The 21,909-nt window shown below is 48.7% G+C and overlaps 1 protein-coding gene across 4 annotated transcripts in view; it reads left to right on the plus strand.

The window, feature by feature from the left end:
* Nucleotides 1-21,909, plus strand: part of srgap2 (SLIT-ROBO Rho GTPase activating protein 2) — a 74,568-nt gene that overhangs the window by 17,708 nt on the left and 34,951 nt on the right. For 2 of the 4 annotated variants that reach the window (XM_035520296.2, XM_035520298.2), the window contains exon 3: nt 19,300-19,492. In XM_035520296.2, the coding sequence (XP_035376189.1) occupies nt 19,300-19,492 (193 nt within the window). Of the gene's footprint in view, nt 1-17,337; nt 17,653-19,299; nt 19,493-21,909 lie in introns of those variants that run through there. The other 2 variants (XM_035520293.2, XM_035520294.2) reach the window with 2 other exon arrangements.

Raw genomic sequence — 21,909 nt, forward strand, 5'->3', positions numbered from 1 at the left:
CTTCTGCAGCTGAAGTTCAGTAGCATGACACCTGAGAGTGGAACGGCTAAAGTGGGATCCACTAAAGGCACCACTTAGCTTTGCAGAGGCTGTGTCTCAAAAACACACCATCTGCCTGCCTCGGGAGTCCAGGTTCTCTTTTGCTTTGTTGTTGGGGGTTGCAGAGAAGGCGTCTGCCTATGCTGAGTCCACACTGGACAGCAGTGTGCTCACCTCAGAACGGTCTGAGCTGCTTGATTTGTGTGCGGCCACCAGGGCAGACAGATCCACATTCTCTGCATCCGAGGAAGGTGGAGTTAAACCTAAAGCCGGATTCCGGTTTTCCCAAGGAAATTGGAGTTGAACCTAAAGCCAGATTCCGGTTTTCCCAAGGCAGCCCCACTGCACATAGATACTACGGTCCCAGCCTATCACGGACCTTCTGGGGCTCAGTCAGGCATAGAGGCAGACACGGAGACAGACGGGTATTAACTCCGAGACCCACATTAGAAGAGCGAACTCTCAGACGTGTGATTTTCATTATAATCCCTTGTACTGTTTTCATGTTTAACAGCCCTGGTTAAGGATTTGCTCCCGTTCCTCAAACGTCCATGTCACAGCTAAGAAAGTGCGTGTATGTTTGTGTGGTAATTACATTTAAACCATCATGGTTTTAGGGTTATATTGCCTTATTCCTTATCACACCCACAGCCATGGTTCTGAACAATTTATAGCAGTTAGAGAATTTACTTCAGGGAGGTTTTTTTATCTAACATTTGGCAGCACCTGATGTACGCAGAGGTATTACAGAGCACCCGCAGTTACCTTATGGTCTTCCTCATTAAACAAATTGGAAGAGACACTGTGATTTTTTTATTTTTTTATTTTTTTTAGAACACACTGTCTCTCTCTCTCTCCCCTGCCCCCATCAGTCTGCGGGAATTAGTTATAGCAGCACAAGCTGTTTCTTAGAAAAGGATAAGGAGTCAGTCTGGTGAAAAATGCGTTTGAATCTCCCTCGGGTTCCTGTAATTGGCCACAGTAGATGACTAATCTCAACGGCATCATCAGTCCCCATGCGGAGAGCAAAGGAGACGAGCTGAGAAGTAGCTGAGCTGAGAAGTAGCTGAGCTGAGAAGTAGCTGAGCTGAGCTGTCTTGAGCTGCAGGAATGTACGACTCATCTTCAACAACTTTAATACCGGCAGCATATTTCTTTCTTTTGCTCTGCCTCTTTCTCCCTCCCCCCCCTCTCTCTCTCTCTCTCTCTCTCTCTCTCTCTCCCCCCATCCCCCCCACCCCTTCACTCACTCTCTTGCCCTGAGATGTTTTTCTTGCGACAGCGTTCGTTTTTCCACTCCACTGGAGTGTATTTCTGCTGAGGTGTTGTAATGTATCCTTCCCGGCTTCCAGGGAGCAGAAGTTGGCCCACTTTCGCTGCGGCCAACTTCACCGGTGCTGCAGTGCGGGTTCCTTCCATGCGGCAGGGGCGTCTAACAGCCGTGCGGGAGCACGTCGAGCACCTACCCCGTTTCCCCAGATCAGCGCCTCAGCTTGTGCGTCTTTCGAGCCCGTGGCCTGGCAAACTGATCTCGTGCTGTTGGTCCACGCGACCCGCCCTAGCGGGTTAGTCCCTGGTTGGCTGTCTTCCCGCTGTAGTGGCTCTGATGTCCCCTCTCACAGCTGGGGCTCCAGGTCCCGATGGAGGTCATGTCTCTCGGGGCAGGAGGAGTGCCGTGGGTGCCGCCCCGCCGCCGCTTCTTGGCCGTGCATTTAGACCCATGCAAGGACTCTGGGATGCTACTTCCCGGACACGGAGCAAAACTCCGGAACGCCGGGACAAACTCAGCTGAAGGAGATGGGAGGCGACTCTGTTGGGAGCGTCAGCCGATTAAGAGGTTGCATTCGCCAGCTAATTCTGATTCAGCTCCTTTCCCCACTTCTTTTCTTCCACGCACTCTCTCTCTCTCTCTCTCTCTCTCTCTCTCGTACTCATTCTGTCCGTTTGTGTCATAATCTCTGTGCAAAAAGGACTTTATTAAAAGCTGTCAGATCAGCACATATCTCAAAATCTCAAAAGATAAAAAAAATCACTCCTCTGTCTCTCTCCTTCTGTTTTGTATAAGTCATTTTCTTGCCCCATCACATAATGCATTGTTACATTTCTGTACAACAGAAATGTGAAGCCCAGTTGGGATTTGATCATTAAATAAACCGCAAAACAAAAAAGGTGATTTAAGAAGAGAGCAAATGACAGGAAGCCTCGTTAGGTGAGATATGTGGACACAGGAAGCCAACATTTGAGCACCCAATGAATGGAATCGTCACGTTGGCAGGGCGGGCGATCGGGCATGCGGCCCTGCTGGGAGGAGGGGGCGGGAGGAAGGGATTGTTCAAAGGCAAAAAGGTTTGGCAGAGGATTTGGCCAATCAGCAGTCCTGCTCCCCTGAGTCAGCGAGTAGAATGGCGCTTGTTCAAAAGGGCCCAGCTTGCTCCTCTCCGGGGCCGGCCGGCGCTCCTCACAATGCGGGCCTGTGTTCTCAGCTGGGCACGGGGCTGGACGTCTAGCAGGAGTTATAATGTCGACCCTGTCTGGGGGAGGAAGCGGCCCTCCGTGCTGAAAGAGTTATGGTGCGCGGGGACCGGGCATCACGAGCTTCCCGTCGCCGACGAAACGCGCTCTGCTACCGGCATGTCTTCGGTATTACTGGGGCATTGGAGCTCTTTCTCCAGCGCTGATATTATCCCGGCCGTTCAGCACCCACGCTCCACCGTGACCGGCCGGGCTGAACCACACTAAGTGGGCCAGTACACGACCATCTTTATCGGCCGAACCGCTCTTCTGAGGCGCTGAAAGTGCACTGCCAGTTCCATCCAGTTTGGGCACGACCTTGTGCCTTGCCTTGGAGTGGGAGGTTCTCTGACTGGCTGACTTCTCTCTCCCCTGATCGCTGGTATCTTCAGTAGGGGGAACAGCACCATCCTCCTGTCTGGGATTAATGCCCAGAGAACTAAAGCCACTAGTGATCCTCCTTGTATGGTTTCTTTGGCGATGATATCGTGAGGCCAGGCTGTAGTGTAATACTATAATAGATGGTATGGGGATACCCAGATTTGGGCATTAGCGCACTGTAGGAGTGTATGTGCAGGAGTTTGCAATAGTCACTTCCCAGTAGAATCAGATGTGCGGTTGCTTGGCAGTTTATTGAGTTTATTGAGCTTTCACAGCTGCTACACAAACTGCTAATAAGGGCAGTGAATCTTCAGTTCAAAGGTCGGCAATCTTCACGGGCCTTTAGCGTCGCAGGTTTCTTTGTCCTCTTTCGGGATTTGTGCGCTGGCCTTTGGTTTCGGGGGCCAGTTCTTTTTCTTTGTGTCATCTCGGCACGCTGTGGGTCATATCGCTGGTCTCGGGTGACAGTTTCACCCGAGATGCCTATGACGGTGCTTTAAATCCACAGTATCCCAGTTTGCTGTGAGCACTGCAGGCCAGTATTGGGTTCATATCTCACCACTACACGCATCAGGACTTTCGCCCGGAGCGCCGTGCCTCTCCTACCACGGCAAACGGAAAGATCCACATTGGTGGGATGAGGGGAGGCGTCCCTTCAGTGGGGGGGGGGGGGGGGGGGACACTTCAGTGCTGCTTTAAAATGCATTTTAGAAGCATTTTCCAAATGTTGTTAAACCCCTGAAGCTTCCCCTGGTTTAAGAGGCTCAGAGGACGACTTTGTTTTATTGCCCAGAGGCTATCAGGTTTCTGCACTCCAGCTGTCATTAGAGAACCAACGGGGAGCCAAACTGAGTTGGTATTGACTCAGTTCACTGGTTTGCGGTGGCTTTGTATATGCACTGTGGTGCTGCTTGCTTACATGTACGTCCTACGTCTGTATAGATTTGGTAACGCCGCTCTTTGTGATGCGCCCGGACCAGTTTTGCCTTAGCCAGTTCCGAGCAGGCTGATTCGGTCCTAGATGAGCTTAAAACGGCCTCTCCAGATGGCTCCTGTTTGCCTCCGCGGCTGTGCGCCCCAGCTGTGAACGTACGACAAACATTCCTGTCTGTCACTAAGCTCCCGTAGGCAGATTAATAGGGCCGATAAGATCGGTAACTCCTACAGTGGGAGTCTCTAGCGATGAGCTCGATCTCTTTGTTATATTGCGGCGACGCGGAACAGAGTTCAGACGGTCGGCAGCAAAGCCTCTCGACATAGGGAGTGGCACATACACGGTGGGCGGAAAAGTCCAGGCTTAGCCGAACGTTGTCTCCTATGTCCTGTTCTCGGGACGGCTCGCCTCGTTTACACCCAAAGACGAGCTGCCCGCGCCCAGGCCGGCGTGACGCCAGGAGCCTGGCTGTACCGTGAGCCATGTCTGTGCCATATCTGGACCGGGGGGGGTCGGGTCCGCGGCGCTGCATTCGCTCTCTGTGTCGGACGTGTCCCGTCTCCCCTCCCTGAGCAGGACCCTCGGGGTGTCTTGACTGGATCAGGACAAATCCAGTCCACGCGAGGACTGCTAGGGTGGGCTTTGGTTTTCAGCAAGGCTTCTGACCAGCTGGACACGTGGATAGCTTGGAAGGACTGAGCTTTCAATATGGGCAAAGCAGGGACTCTACTGTAAATGTTGTTGTTGGTTTTTTTTAAACTGCCTACATCTTTCTCTCTCTCTCTTTCACTCTCACGCTCACTCTTTGTTTTGTTTCATGCTGTGAGGTCTTGAGCTGAAACTTGGCTTTACTCACAAGTCTTAATATAAATGCATATTTATGCACGGGTTAAAACACACACACACACACACACCCTTTCTCCACTTTCACTACAGAGCAGAAGAGGGTGTCTCTGAGGACATATGATATGAAGCATTGAGTGCAGGTAAACCAATGTAGTTGTTAACAGAAACCACTGTCACAGTGCAGTCCTGTTTTTATGCATACACACACACACACACACCATTATACACACATGCACTCTCACGCTCCCGCTGGAATGCAGTGTTTGGCGGGACCCAGCCCAGTGCGAGCTTGGTGTTTGTTTCGGGCGCGGTAATGTCTTCCCTCTTTTATTTATTTAGTGCGAAGAGGACGTGCAGCTCAGAGGCCTGGGCTCCGTCATTCCACTCATCACAACAGCTCCACGTTTGAAAGCCGTGACGGACAGCAGAACTAACTGGCCCCTCGTCACAGTCTCACCAAGGGCTGTGGAAGGATAAACTCTCCCCGCTACGCTTGCATTAGCTCAGGGTGATGCTGTTGAGCCATGTGCTCTTAATTAAACCCAGCACCTATCCTGCGATAGCATACCCAGCACCGATGCCGAATTAGGCCCCTTCAGCGCATGTGGCACGTTGCATGGGGCAGGGGAGTTCATCACTGGCTGTCAGATGTGGATCTGTTCACTATCTTCCAGTGTCCTTCTGTGGGGGTGCCACAGGAAAGCAGGGACTGCAGTGAATTAGCAGACAGCAAACCTAAAGCAGTACAAGGTGGAAAGCTGTGATTTGCAGGTACTCTGCCATACGGTGATTTTGTGTGCATCTGAAGTCTTCTGCGTTTGAACCAGGGTGGCAGAGCAAGAGCTTGCCTCCACCTGCCCGTCGAGCTCCGCCCGGCCCTCCGAGTTTGGCTCCGCCCACCCAGCCCTCCGGGCGCAGCTGATAAAGTAGCACACAGTAGGCTCACAGTGAGCGCAAGGCCGTCCCCTGCCCCGCTAATCCCGTCTCTGCTTCCTACGCACAGGGCTTTACCATCGCCTCGGCCACAGGGGAGGGGTGCGCGCGGGTGGGTGGGTGCTTGTGTTTGTTTGTGACTGTGATTGCTGTGCCATCTTCCCTCAGGGCCACAGGAACATGAAGAGGAGGGGAGCAGGATGCAGTTTCCCTGGGTGGGGTTTGGTGTCATCTGGGTCAAAGTAATGATAGCCTTTCTAAGTGTGTTTCCAACTGATCTTATGAGGCATCATTTCTTCTGTTTTTCCATTTTCTTTTTTAAAAAGTTCTTGGTAAATCTCATAAGAACCTGGAAGAAAGTAGCAGCTCATGCAGTCTGCTGAATATTGGGTTTTAACCGGCAAACCCGCATTGGATTGAATGCAGAGAACCCTGGCCTAGCTGCAAATTCTCTCGGTCCTTTTCTCTCTCTTCTCTGCGTGGAGAAATTCCTCAAAGTGGCAGGCTTTGCTCCCTTGACTCCCTCCATTGCTGTAATCTCAGCTATTGCTCAAACGTCCGGGTACAAGTCTCCGATGTGCTCAGCCCCCGAGTCTGACCATAAGTCACAGCTGGCCTCAGCTCCGCCCACTGCTCTAACAGCGGCCTTCGGCCGCAACCCTCCGGTGCGCCGTCAGGCACTCCGGAAGGACAGAAGTCTGACACAGGAACAGGTCACACATGGCTGCCTCAGACAGAGGAAAGGAATAGTGTCTAGCTTCTGGTAATCCCTTTAAAAGTGTCCCAGATATTTCACCGCCGCAGTACAAGTGGTATCTGCTGTTAAAACTGACTGATGACTCTTCCCAGGCTATCCAGAGCCATTACCTTTCTGTGTAATTATCTTGTGTTTAGCACTTTGACCCCACCCCTCTATGTCCGTGTGTGGGGGTGGGCGAGGGGCGGGGCTTACGCGTGTGGCCAGATGTTACCATTGGCCTCCAGCTCCGTTCTGCGACCTGCTGAGCGTCTTTCTCACTGTTATCTCATGCAGCACGAACGCCCATTTAGCCCATTCCATGCTTCACTTTCTCCAATCCCTCCATCTCCCCTCACCTACGGACGTTTGCAGAACCACTCGCTAAAGCCTCCCATGTTCCCCCGCGGAGCAGCATGTCAAAAAAAGGTCCAGGCGTCACCTCCCTGCACCGTCTGGTCTTTTGCGGTGCCTCTATTTGGTTCTTTCCATGGAAACGGTGAAGGTAATTGCATCTATTGTGACCATGAATGCTCCACTAGGTGAAGAGGTCTTATCTCCCGTTCTTCAGGAGCGCTCTCCAAGGGCAGATGCTTTGGCATACTGATTGAGTCCGCGATATCCCCTGCACAAGAAGGCTCCCAGATTATCTTCGCTGAAATATGCAGTGTAACCACAGCTAAAATGATTCAGTGCGTTGTTTTCGGTGCCTACAGCCAAGCCCCTGCTCCCGGCTTCTCTATATCACAGAAACTGTATTTCTTCTTTACGTCTCACTCCCTCATGTGCAAACTGGGTGCAAGCCGCTCACCAGCACTCGGGTACAGTGTGGGCGTGCACGGGTGCACAGATGGAATAGCTGCTAGCCCAATACTCTGTAAAAATGTGGAGCCAGCATCTGGAAAACCCTGCAACGGGGTCACCCAGAGAGAGTACCTACGCAGGGAGTTCGTTGGAGCCTGCAACCACCTCCAGGAAAGGGCCTTTCTGAGACTTTTCAAATCCAGCATGTGTTATCAGGCTTAGCCTGGCGGGCTCTGTGTTCAGCCGTTATGTTGAGTCCCGTGACTTGAATTCAGGATAAGAAGGACACCTTGTTTCCTTTGGGACGTTTCATCTGTTTTCCAGGATACCAGAAAAGATCCTTCGCTTGCCCAGAAATGATTTAAAGTTGTTTTATTTCTTTGCTGCTCTGTGTGAAAACATAAAACACTTGTCAGGATTTTTAAGACGGCCATTTTAAACCAGAACCATTTCTGTCACCCTGTGCTTTTGGCTGCACGACCACGATCGTTATGTTGGCGCAGGCCAACTGTCGGTCATGTTCGGTGACAGCAGAGCACTCGCTGGCCAGACCGAGCTGGTAGCCCTTCAGCGGCAGGTTGCCGGGAGACACTGAGACCGGGTCGGGGCTCGAAGACCTCGATAAGAACCAGAGATGGAGAGAGACGGAGAGAAAGAGTCGGACATGCCCTTACCTCTCCTATCCTCTTCTCTTTTTATCTTTTGGTTTTTGCCTCTATTCTGTTCTGTGCCTGCGTGAAAATCCCAACACAGTTTTGTGATGTGGCTCATGGCCAGGAAGCTAAGCTGTTGGGCTGACAATGTGTCATGGGAGTGTAAGGCCACAGTATCTAGTTGTGATTATAGTCAGAAAAGCGCACAGATAAAAAAATATATCTTTTATACCAGTAAATCCTTGTACAGACAACGTCAAACAGAGAAGGTAATGGAGTTCGCTATTAACTCTTCTGGTCAAAGCACAAATCCGCAAATCTTTTTTTCATTAGAGCCCAGAAGGAACCCAGGACAGAATGGGCAGGTGTCTTTATAGTCTGTTCCCCAGGGTTGTATATTCAGGTCAATGTATTTAATTGGAAACGCATAGTATTTTCAGAAGCCTCTCCCTCTGTTATCACACCTGTGTGTGTGTGTGTGTGTGTGTGTGTGTGTGTGTGTGTGTGTGTGTGTGTGTGTGCGTGTGTGTGCGCGTGTGCGTGCGCGTGTCAGACCGGTTTTACAGCATTAGAGTTCCTGCCAGTGCTGGGAGATTAATCGCACCCCCCCCCAAAAAAAAGCAGCCCAACACCAGCAGCAGAGCTGATTATAATGTGTTGGCCGTTTGTAATGGCTGAGCAGCAGAGTTGTGTGCGGGCGCAGGAGCTCTCTGTGCCGAGCACGCTGCACACAGCACTGTCTGCCTCTTCATCCCTAACACCAGCTTTAAGATTGAATATTGCACATTCATTGAATCCTGTGTTACATTACCAACTAGAGAGGTGTGTGTGTGTACACATTTGTAAGAGACATTGATGTTTGTGTTGCTTAGTCAGCATCAGAAACACTTTGCTTGCACAGCTGATGAAGAGCTCCTATCAGAAACGTCTGGCTTCTTTGGAAATGTGTACTTCACTATAATTTTGAGTGTGTGCGTGTGCGCGTGTGTGCGTGTAATGAGTAATACGCCAACTGTAATATCTAATTTTCCTGTATTATGATGCAAGATGAATCATATCAAGTCATAAACTAACAGTAGTTGTATTTTTACTTGAATAAGCACTTTGTTCTGCTTTGGTGCTGTTCTTACAAACACATAATCAAAGTCCGCTGATATATTCTAATGACGTTTGCACCTGTGAATGAATTCTCTTAAACCAGTGGTTTTTAGTACTAGGATTTAGTACTGTTTGTCAAATGTATATTTCCTTAAGACTTGTGCATTGTGGTTCACCTGCCGAGGTTTCATTACACCCCCCCCATAAAAAGGCTCCGCCTTTGGCCTGCAGTGATTGGTTGGTCGAGGGGCTCGTGTTTGTCCTCTGCTGGCTCGCCCATCCTGCACTCAGGCTCACCTCTCCAGTTGCACAGGGGGTGGGACAACAGTCCCCCATCACCCTCTCTGTTAAAGTGACTTGGCTGTTGTTGCTAAGGGACACCGTGCACGCCATTAGTGTTTTTGATGCCGGGGGGGGCAGGGGCCGGGTAAAGATGATGTCATCACAGTTGACCTATTGGAAGCTTCGTGCCTCCTTGCCCCACCCCTTTCTTCCAGCCACCTTTTCTGGTTCTCCTCCGGGGTTGATCACACCATGTGAAATCGTAGCTCTCCACGCAGCTGCCATCGTAGGACAGATCAACTTGACACTCATTTTTCTTCACTGTATGCCCTCGTGCTACTGAATACCGCTAAACCTCGGCGCCCTTGCAGTTGTTACGTTTACTCAGAGTGCTTTTCAGAAGTGCACTAACTACTGATCAGTTCATCAAGCCTGTACACACTCCCTGAGTCTCCCACTCATAACGGCAAACATCAGCCTTCCTCCCTAGACCTGAGTCATAATCCATTATCTTCATATGCGTTACACTAATTTTCCAGTTAAATTTCCGCTCCATTCCTAGTATTTGCTGGGCGTGTGCAAGGTGTGTGCAGGCCGTGTGGCGTCCCTGCGCAACTAACGTGGCAGGCTTCAGTGACGGTGCAGCGCTCCAGGACAGGAGACGGTTTGTCTGGTGCCAGATGGCAGGCCTGGCCTAGTAGTGCCTGGGGGGGGCCCGGTGTGGTCCACTCCTCCGGGGAAGCAAACTGCGGCCCAGATGGCACGGTCCGCTGTGCTCTGGGCTCGGCTGAGGCAGTACGGAGGTGGCACAGGTGACCCGGGCAGCAGAAGGTCATTTGACCAGTGCCCTGGGGGAGGTGGGGGGGGTTGTAAGTGTGTGCACAGAGCTCTTCGTTTGGGTGGAGAGAGTTGTGGTCAGATCTAGGAATATGTGGAATATTTGTCCATTACACCTCGTTGCGCACAAATTTGTCTTCATAGCAGCAACGTCCAGTTTAATCTGCTACACACGTCGGTTTTCCCACATGAAAAATCACTGAAAAGTTGTGAGGAGAAATGATCCACTCTTTCCCCAGTAGCTGCATGCGAGTGTCTCTGAAATGTTGTATGTGTGTGTGGGTGTGGGTGGGGGTGTGTATATGTATGTGTGTGTGTGTGTGTGTGTGTGTGTGTGTGTGAGTGTGGGGGTGTGGGTGTGTGTGCGTGTGGGTGTGTGTTACACCCATGGCCTGCTGGAAGAGCTTCCTTAATTGATTAGATTCCAAGGCTACTTGTGCACTCCCATGTCCCTGAGCTTCTAACCAGAGAAAGAGAAGGCAGCATTCGCCCCAGGCTAGAGGCCAATGTGGGGGGATGTTGACCCTTGAAGGGGTAAGACTTTTCAACAACCAGCTTTTCAAAACTTTTTGGAAAGCAGCCTCTCGTGCATACACACTCCTCTACTGCTTTGTTTTCCCAAATTATTGCCAGTTTCCAAAAGACAGAGGTTAATCAAAGAAAGTGCATTAGAAATCAAATGTTTGTCTTATGAGTCAAGCCAAACATGGTTAAACCCACCAAAAAGTTGCGTGCGTGTGCGTATTTAGGCTTTGTATTTTTTTTTACCCACACAGCCTCAGTAAGCAGAGGGACAATCAGGCCACTGTTGGGCCATTGACTGCCTGTGTTTACCACCGGGAGAAAAACCATGCTGAAGCATCTGATTCAGAGCCTTGACCCCTCGGATGACTCACGGCATAGCTCAACGGCCACAATCCGCTCTGTCCTGATTCTTCTCGTTTGAATGGACCGATTCAGGGATTTCCGGTTCTGCTTTATCTCCCTGCAGGTTCCCTGCTGCGCCGGAACGGAAGCTTTGCTCAGCTTTTTAAACGAGCCGTTCACCTCGGTATGGGTGGACAACTGATGCCTGAATGATGCATGTATTTTTCTTTTGTTAAAAACAGCCTGCCACTATTTTTGGGTTTCATCTGACCCACATAACGGCAGCTGTCATAGTGCAAGATTCTGAGGAACTGGGAACATGGAGCTACACTTGGCAACATGTTGAACGAAACACCCCACACTCATCACATCGTAAACGAGGGTTTCACCTCCCAGCAAGGAGAGGGTGGCGCTAACCTCAGCACTGCCAAACAAAACTTTATCTTTATCTTTACTTTTCTTTGAGAGTGGATGTCACACCCAACAGCCGGGTCACGGGGGTCGCAGACGACTTCGTCAGCGGCAACTACCCACTAATGGGCCAATGAAAGCATCGGTCCATCCATGCACCAATCGCTAATTGGCACGGTCCAGCTACCTTCCAGCCCGGCGTTGTAAAGCCCAGCGTAGTGTGGAGGAGCTGGGAGGTTGTTAAAACAAGGCCACTGGCTAGTGACTGAGGCGAATAAATAAACAGCCTTCAGCGGCTCAGTAGGGCTAACTCCAGGTCAGTTTGAACGGCTCAGCAGGGCTGACTTGTAGCACACGGCCCCCCATTAAAGAATTTTCTTTCACTCAATATCGGCTGTAGTCCTCAGTAAACTAGGGCAGGCTGGGAAATGTGGTAACGTGAATCTAGTTCCCCTCTCTCCTTCCTTTCTCCACACTGTCCCCCCTTCCTCTAGGTTTAACATGGGTTCCAGCCATTTTACAGGCAACGGGTAGACCTCAGGCCACAGTGTCCAGCGGTGGGTTAACTCCTCTTTACCTGAGCTCCTGGTCTCCTGAGTTCCCGAGCTCTGCCGCAGTATTCCACCCCCTGCTGTGTACCCTTGCCCTGGCCCCACTTGGGACATTGCTCCTCTGGGGGAATGCGGAGTGAGGGTGGAGGCTGGTCCTGGAGAGTCACTCCCAGATGTTCTCTCTGAGCTTTCACTACGCCCACGTTGCGGAGGCCGGACTCTGGCTCTCGGCCAGGCGGATGCTGATCACGGCCTTCGTTACTGGTCCATCCACAGATTGTCCTTATCCCAGGAACCGTGGCTCATGTCTGCGGCCTCTCAGCTCTTCACAGCCTCTGCCTGCTACATGCCTTTGGAGGAACCAGGTTTGGATGTGACCCAGCTCCCATCATTAGTCCTCCTGTGCTGAATAAATCTAATAAAGTGGATGTTTGCCATTTTCTAAAAGCAGTGTCCCTGCACCAGGAGAGTACTCAGTGTTTTGTATGTTGAAACTGCTGAGTAATCGTTATCTTAGAAAGTTACAGTAAGGACATTAGTTGATGTTTTTACTCCAAAACGATCTGGGTCCAAAAAATAGTTTCGCCTTGGATAATTGTAACTATTGCTTATTGTGTGATAACCTTTCTAAATTCATAAGTTTTAAAAATGATTGCAATGACAAACTGCCTCAGATTGATGCCAGAATATCAACTGTTATCTAATTTACCTCCCTTCAGTTTTATTTCCAATTTCTTTCCTTTTTTTGGCTGTAACTTTGTATCTGTACATGCATGCGTCAGCTGAACTCTCCTGGTGTCAACCCTTTTCATTTAGCCCATTCATTTATATATACAAATGTCAGCTGTGTAGACAATGGTGTTCTCTAAGCCCGGGGTGAGTGGAGCAGGGACATGTGGGTAGCCAGGGCATCACAATTACCCCCTTTAATAGGTTAATGATTAATCAAGCAAGCCGTCCCATTGGTTGCAATTTCCTACTATTAACTCCTGTGTTGCTGTCTGGGGCACGGTGGAAGAATGTCGGTTTCCACAGTAACCATCTTAATTATGAAAATCGGGGAGGGTAATTGCTTTGATAATACTCTTGTCAGCTTGGGTTTATTTTCAAGCTTCAAGGCACGAGCTCACGCGCGCATACACACACACACACACACACACACACACACACACACACACACACACACACACACACACACACACACACACACACTTCCTGTTCTTTTGTTCCTCCTTCTTTTGCACTGACCGCTGCTCTGTAATGATTGCGTGCCCATTGCAGTGCTTCATTCTGACACTCGCTGCCATTGTGAGAGGTGGTGCGTCGATACACCCCCGCCCCCCTATACCACTGCATTATTCTATATATTTCTGAGCACAAAAGACCATACACGAGGCTTTTTGACCGTCGGTATGAAGACGTAGAGATTGTAATGGAGTCTTCTCTCCATTTTATGAAATGTTGGGCAGGATTTCAGAACCTGTACTCTTGATGAAACCGCTTTTATTTTGTCATGTACGTGAACAATAAGGATTCTTCTTGTTTTCTATTCCTCATTTTTCAACTTAGCTGATTTCTGAAGACCAAAACTGCCATGACTGGAATTACTCCCATTTATTTTTTGTTTTCTTAAGCATATTGGAGTGGGAAACTATAGCAAATACCGTGCGCGCGTGTTTGTGCGTGCGTGCGTGCGTGCGTGCGTGCGTGCGTGATACAATTCTGGCTTCCCATTCCTGTTTTCTCTCCACCACTCTGCTGTAACTGTAACTCTCCCACTCCGGCTGCCTCCGAACGGAGAGCGCTTCTTTCACTGGAGGATTAGGTTCGGCATGTCTGGAACTAATAGATTCCACCCTGTTGAAAAATCTCATTAAGCAGTGGACAGTATGGAGTGGCAGTATGGCCCGGAGTCAGCGTGGAGGCAGCGTTCTCGAGGACGAGGAGCAGGTCTGCAGCCGCCATATCCATCCATCCTCACGTTTGTGCTCTGTTAAAGAATACCGGTCCAGTGTCAGGTCTCCCTCGTCCACAAAGTGGAAGTCACAAGGAATACATGACAGCAGTTAATCCAAGATTAGCACTGTAACTCTAAGCATTGGGGGGGGGGGGACATGTTGAGATGATGGAAGACCTTCCCTCACAAAAGGTTTTCTCTGCTTATCTCCCACACTGGGGAAAGTCTGTATCAAGTTCCTGCTGATGTCAGATTCCACAGTCTCTCCCTCCCTGTGTGTCCAGGGAGAAGTGCGTGCACTTCCTCCCAGACCGTCCACCTCTTCCTGTTTTCTGAGATGAAGGGAGGGTTTCCTCCGAGCCGCACTCATGACGCAAGCACTCCCTCCCCGACCTCCGGGGAAACAACCACACAGCCTCCTTTCATTATTGTTATGGCCTTTGTATTATAGTCCATAAAAGTTGGAGACACAATAGGATTGCTCAGAACTGCACAATGAAGAGTTGTCCCACCACACACACACACACACACACACACACACACACACACACACACACACACACACACACTGCCAGTATCACACAGCGCAGCTATGAGTCAAGGGCTGGACCACAGAGTAAACAGAGAACAAAGGCCTCCAAGAGCACATACCTGCTGTTCCAGCTTTTGGAGCTGCATACGTTTGCCAACTACGGTCAGAAGCAACCAAAAGAGAAACAGTTATGTGTTATTTGTTAGCATGTCTCCTGACATGCTAAAAAGAGAAAAGCCTGCCATGCTGCTCACTAGAGAACAGTGGCTGACATCTCCCTGAACTATGCTTGAGGCTTTTTTATTTTTTGCTTTTGCATCCAAATAATAAGTGGGGTTTTTTCCCTAGAAGTGTTGCTCTTCCTCCTATAAAAAAAAATAAATTAAAAAAGAGAACTGCATATGAGTTCACACCATTTCAGCAGGCTTGGCAGAACTAAAATAGAATCACGCCTTGGTGTTGCTGGTGACAGACTTTAAAAGTTTGGGGTCAGGCGTCACTGGAAGTCACAGGACATGGTGTGTGTAACGTCTCTGGTGTCATCAGCAGTCGCTGGTCTGCAACATCAAACTCTCTCTCATTCACTGTCAGTCTCTCACATTCACTATCAAACTCTCATTCACTATCAAAGCTTCTCACATTTACTGTCAAACTCTCTCATTCACGATCAAGAAGAGTAAGATGGTGTGTGTAAGAGTCTGGTGGTGTGTAAGAGGTTTGGTAGTGTGTGTGTGTGTGAGTGTATGATGGTTAATATAAGAGCTTTTATACGTGGCACAGTGTGTTCTGTCCCTGCAGCTTCTACGCTGTGAACTAGCGTGATCTTCCCACTGGATCTCCAGCCTTCTCTTGTCGTTCCTCCCATGCTGGCTTTCCTGTAGATCAGAAGCTCCATGATCGATAACGGATGAGTGGGTGATGCGCCGCTTGCGGAGACTCTGGGAAAGTGCAAGCGCAGAGGAGAGGTGCGCTGTCTTCCAGGTCTTGGAAAGACGTCCGCCTGACCGGTGTCACCTCCCACGACTTCCTGTGTCACCGCGCTGCTGCTGAACTGGTGGACTAAAGAAGACTCACTTAAGGGAGTAGGGTGCGATTTCACAGCAGGTGCACACTCAAGGGCCCATCGGTCACTGCTCCAACAAAAATGATCCCTAATGTGGTTTAAAGTCTCTGCTGATGCTCACCATGCCACTCAGAGTCCTGGTCCTGGTGATCTGGAACAAGGTCGGTCAGTCTTTCTATGATTAAAGAGTAAAAGAGAGGCTCACTGCCAAGATGACTCCATCTTACAGCTTCGATGGTCTGAGGAACTGAAGAACAGCTTGAAGGCACCTGGTACTTAGCCTGGTGGACATCATATTATGATTACGCTTGTTACATTGCGTTGTTTCAGTCTGGGTGTGTTGCACACGAATTCCTTGTTGCGTAAGATGATATATTATTCACAGTTGCATTATTTTTAAATCACTCCTGGGTAGATTTTTGTTTTTTCAAATGCACCATATTTTTCTGAAGCCCTTGTCCAAAACGCGTCAAATACGGCCTCTGTAGCGGTGCAGGACTTCCTCAGTTAGCCGCGCATTCAGTCGCAAATTCCCCCACGGCCAACAAAAAAAGAGAAGATGGCAGCATGTGATATTTTTAGCTTTTCAGATGTTGCAACTATCTATTTCCCCAAGCGCATTTCTGAAAATCACTGAAGGGATTTCCTAGTGGCCCAAGAACAGCACGGCCAAAGTCTTTCCCTGACTTTTGGAGCATTTTGTAACACCCCGATACCTCTGGAAAATCTGAGCCAGTCTGCTCTCCGTCTGTGGCCAGAGCTTACTGCGATTATACCACAGCTCCAGTCGGCTTCAGGCTTGGCCTGTCGGGGGCGGCACTGCTAACGGGTATGCCCAATTCCCCTGGTCTCCCCGCCAAAGAAACCTGCTGCATTACTTAGCGAGCACTGCCCAAGCCATGAGAGGTGATTGTCATATGTCACATTTCACAAGGTTTTGAACCTCGTATGATAGCTGCTGGAGTTTGGAGTATTGTGAACAGGATCTTTGAGGCAGACCTTCAAACTTACAATCATACGGACGAACTGACCCATATACAAAAGGTCTATAAACATTGTCTATGATTGGCGGTTTATGTGTTCTGGTTGTTATAAAACAGACGTGTGTGTGTGTGTGTGTGTGTGTGTGTGTGTGTGTGTGTGTGTGTGTGTGTGTGTGTGTGTGTGTGTGATTTTTATAAGGTTTTGCCAGACACTTGGTATGGGTTACGGTGGTGATCTTTGCCTCACTTGTGAATTAGTGTTGAGACTCCACCCCCCCACCCCCACTCCACAGACCTGACCAAACCTGCTCTCTTCACACACCAGTGCCCACAGGGGTCACCTGACCTGGGCTGGACGTTACAGCAGCCATTGCCACACACACACACACACACCGCCACGCACACACACACACACACACATTATATAGATCACACTCATGCTGTGTTGCTCTCTATCATCTCCTTTAATTTAGGCAAATAAATCAAAACGGCCAAAAACGAACAAACCCAACCGCAACATGCCGGTTAGGTGATTGGTTGCGGCAGGCCGGGATAGATACCGTGCGTCGAATTGCTCTGTCATTTCTAGAAATTGCAGGGTACTTCTGAAAACCTCGCGTTTCGAAGAAGACAACAACTCCTTTCCCATCCTAGTAAATTATACAGCGAGCGCCACACGATACACTGTGGCAGCAACACACGTGGACGAAGCGCTCCAGCCTGGAGGCCCGAGCCGTCATTACGGCAGCGTGACTGAGAATGCGCAGCCTTGTGTCTCTTTGAACGGACTGGCCCTTTAAAATCTGGCCTTTAAGTATGCGTCATAATGATACCATACACAAAGGGGGAAAATCCTGCAGTCATACCCGTTCTGGTGATGCTACTAAAGTCATCTGTTCCTGTGTGGTTATTATTGTTGGTTGGGGGGTGGGGGTTAGAAACAGAGAGTGAGCGAGAGAGCAAGCTAGAGCGAGAGAGACACAGATAGATAGACATCAGTTAGAGAGTGAGAGAGAGGGAGACAGACACACGGATGAACGGATGGCAAAAATCCCACTTCTCTGTGTCATAGTGGAACTGCTCTCTCAGCTGAAAACGCGGTCGGACCGTCAGGGCCAAGCACAGAGGCCGTGGGTACAGGCAGCAACTGCTTGGTTCTGGGTGCTGGCCTGGGAAACTGAGAGGATCATGGAGGCCAAAGTTATCAGGTTTCTCTACAGCAGAAAATGCAAAGGTATAGTGTACCGTTTCGGTGCTGAGACGCTGCTTGGAAGCGCGTCTTGGAGTCTGGGCTGGCTGGCAGGACCTCTCTACAGCCATGCGTTGATCTGCTGAAGTTCTGCAGGCTGATTTTCTGCTTTTGATTTTGACTGGGTGCTTGCTTTTTATGTTTCGGCTGTGTTTTTGCGTTGTGAAATGCATTGACTGGAATCTTTCCCATGCTACTGCATGTACATGTTCTGCAATAGCCTATTTTATATTTGTTAATTCTACATTTCCCTATGCAAATTCCCTTAATTGAATGTGTACAGTATTTGATTTATACACAACGCACGCTGTCTCCACTGTAGTTTCATAGAGGGGGTCCGATTACTGCATGGTATCCTGTCTTTACAGCATTGTGATTCTGTCCACCAAACCAGCTCCCCAGAGCCTCCACAAACATCATAAATCAATGTTTCAATTGACTGTCTTTATATAGTAAATTAATTTGGGGCCATGCATCAGTGCTGAGTGTGTGAGTGTGTGTGTGTGTGTGTGTGTGTGTGTGTGTGTGAGAGAGAAAGAGAGAGAGATGGAAGTGAATGCATCTCCCTCGTAGTGTGGTCACAACGTTCATAGTCCACTAGTCTTGGCTCTGGGTAATATTAGTCAGCCCTGTAGCGTTTTTCATATAGGCAGAGGTCTCTGTGTCTCTATCTGTTGCTTCTTCCCATCTTCTACACAAGACGTGTTAGATATTTTACCACCATCATTGCAGGACTAGCAGAATTTCTCTTGGTACCCAGTATACACACATCATATATCTAGTATATTACACATAATGAATTATGTGTGCTAAATAATAACGTACTGTAAACTAATCCACACATCACAAAAGATCACATACCATTCAGACAGTGCACTTTGTAAAGCCAGCATGCCTGACAGTGTAGTAGGCAGCTGATATAAAGAACTACTTTGTTCCTGTGCAAACATTTAAAATTATAGCTACAACAATGGGCCAAAAGAAAGACAATGTAGGTAATAATCTGTGTATGAACCAGCAAGACTTGTCATTTGCATGGTAATCCTAGTTGCCCCTAAAATGGCATAATTTACTGCTGGTTTGTTTGTTTGTTTGTTTTTCCACCAAATTGCAGGGTGGGAACATATAACGAGTTGAAATGTGGAAAAAAAATTAACTCCGTTTCATTTGAAATGTTGTCATTCTGTAGATGCTCAGGGCTCTGCAGAAGTGTAGATGTTTGCTTAGCCTACTGTTCTAATCACGACACACCACTGGTATCTGGAATCTGTCAGGCCAGGACATGAGAGTACCAGACACCAGAAACAATGAGTTCTTCTTTTTTACTACAATCTGTTTCTTTCCAGTTATATGTAGCTTTGTCTGGTTTGATTGTAGCATAGCAGAGACTGGAGAGGTTTTGCCACCATGTCCCTTCCCAGTTGGAGGCAGTGGCTGTCAATCAAACAAACTGACCATAGAGGTGAAGAGGGGGGGATTTGTTATCGACCCCTGACATTACGTTTCTGTGAGCGCTGCCGTAGTTATTTTGCCTCAGATGATGATGATGATGATGATGATGATGATGATGAGAAAGCGTTCATCATATAATGCTGAGTCCTGAACCTGAATCTCTCTCTCTCTGTGTGGCAGAGATCCGTGCCCAGCTGGCAGAACAGCTCAAATGTCTGGACCAGCAGTGTGAGCTGCGCGTGCAGCTTCTGCAGGACCTGCAGGACTTCTTCCGCAAGAAGGCCGAGATCGAGATGGACTACTCACGGAACCTGGAGAAGCTGGCCGAGAGGTTCCTGGCCAAAACACGCAGTGCCAAGGACCATCAGTTCAAGTAAGGGAGCGCGATGGGAGGCCCTTGGGCTAACAGTGTGCCGTTACGGCCGCCATGTCTTCCATCTTCCATCCTCCTTTGGTGTTCTTGTTCTGTCTGTTCTCTTTTATCCTTGAGGTGTCTGACTAAGCACATATAAGGGGATCTGTGTGTGTGAAAGAGCGGTTGTGTGTGCGTGTGTGTGTGTGTGTGTGTGTGTGTGTGTTTGTGGGTGGAAGGGACAAGTAGGTGTTTGTGAGTGAACGTGAGATTGAGATCACACACATGCGCACACACACACACACACACACACATACAAACACAATATTGATGGTTTCATAGTGGGAGGGTGTGATAGCTCGGTTCTGATCCAGTGGTTAAATGCCTCAGAAGTCATTTACAACATGCATCCCTGAAACAGGAGGGCAGTGCTAATACAAAGAAGTGAAACTCCAGCCATTTGACGTCGAGGTTTCACCGAAAGTAATGTTTGTTTGTTTGTTTTTGTTTGTTTGTTTGTTTTAAATTACCATCCAGTTTTGTCATCCATACCGTCCTGTTGCGCCTTTGTCATGAACACAATTCCACTTCACTCAGCGGCCAACTGTTGACAGAACCTGTTCTGGTATTGTATGAGCTGCAAGGATGCAAGTGGCCTCGATGTTGTTTTGATAGTTGACTTCAAACTGGTTTTTCTGTCTCTCGTTAGGCTGTACTGCCAAGCAAGGCAGGTGGCAGTTATGTGCTCTGAAAATCATGCTTTGGCCAGGAGCTCAGGAAACCTCATGTCATAAACAAATACGCATGCCCTTTCCTCAAGCCATTTCCACCGTATCCTGGAGTAATCTCTGCTCATGAAATATTAATGGCTGGCTTGGTGCCTGAATTCATCATTTTGTAGGTCAAATATGGAACTCTTAATGTATTCATTTTATGCAGCAACCCGGAGGCTGGTTTGCCCACCTGGATGTTTAAAGATTCTCTACTCTCCTCTTACGATTCGCTTCTCACTTCTGGTGTTACAAATACAAGCAACACATTTTATTTGTGTGGCATCTTTTACTTTATGAAGTGTTTTATGAAAATAGAATAGGATGGAAAATAAAATTGCAAAATAATAGATTATGTGTAACAGATAAAATGCAGTGAAATTACAGAATAAAAGTATAAATCTAGACTATCTAGTTGGCTGGCTTGGAGGTTTTCATGGCAATTTCCTTGTATTTAGCACATTTGAATGTTGTTTCATATGAGTCCCAGTGACTGTGGACAATCCATTCATTTCAGATGACTTCCGTTCTGGAGGCCTGGCTAACGAGGCTTCTGCCATCCAACCCTGTAATCTGCTCGGCTGGTGCGGGCACAGGGCCACTGTGGCAACGGATTGCGACTGCAGCTGCCTGGCTGGCACGCTAAAGCAGGTTAACGCCACTGTTAACTGAGTCGCCAGTGCACAGCCAGCCGGCAAACCAGGCCTTTTCCGAAGCCACAAATACATGATCTGAGGGCAGGAAATCGCATTGGAACCTCCCGGACTGTGTGTTTAGCCCTACCTTTACACCATATTATTATCTTTTCCGCCCTACTGAAAGTTCCTCTTTTTGGCGGAAAAAAAAAAGGGATGTGAGAGGTAATTTTCCTAATTCTCTAACTCTCTACATCAGAGCCTCTCTGCTCACTTTGCAAATAGGTCTGACTCGGCTTTGGTTTTGTTTTGTTTCGTTTTCACCTCAGACTTCGCTCTTCTGTGAAGGGCATTCCATGCTCCCGTCAATTTTGCCTAAAGCACAGATCTGGCAACAGGAAATACCAAATGAGACAAACTTTCTCTTCTCTTTTCTCACATCTCTGTCTTTTTTGCTTCTGCTTCTCTTCTTTTTTTCCCTCTCATGTCAATTCTAAGACTTGGAACAACCCCTCCCCCACCCGCTACTCTGGCTTCCGAGGCACTCTCTAAGCCACTGGAAGTAATCGATAATCAATACTTTTCATTTGTCCAGGGACTTGAGGGTTCTGTTAAGCTCTGCAGCCAATCAGGCCCTTAATGTGAGGATGAGTGTGTCTCTGTCCAGAGATACCACCCTGGACCTTCTCTGCTGACAGCAGTTCTTGGCATATGGACTTGTGCTGTGGCATATATGTCAATACCTATGTTATTTTTGTAAAATGGAGAAGGTGATGGAGACCAGCAGTGGAACTGCTCAGGAGGTACGTGGCACTGCTTCTCCAACATGGCCCTTCTGTTTCTCCCATCCCCCACACTCACCGTCTTGTTTGCTTTTGTTTCTCAGGGTGGGAGACCTGAATGTATTCTCTCTCTCTCTCTCTCTCTCTCTCTTTCTCTGTCTCTCTCTCTCTCTCTCTCTTTCTCTGTCTCTCTCTCTCTCTTTCTCTCTCTCTCTCTCTCTTTCTCTGTCTCTCTCTCTCTCTCTTTCTCT

The sequence above is a fragment of the Electrophorus electricus genome, chromosome 22 (genome assembly GCF_041902795.1).
Source record: "Electrophorus electricus isolate QZ-2024a chromosome 22, ASM4190279v1, whole genome shotgun sequence".
NCBI classification, from domain to species: Eukaryota; Metazoa; Chordata; class Actinopteri; order Gymnotiformes; family Gymnotidae; genus Electrophorus; species Electrophorus electricus.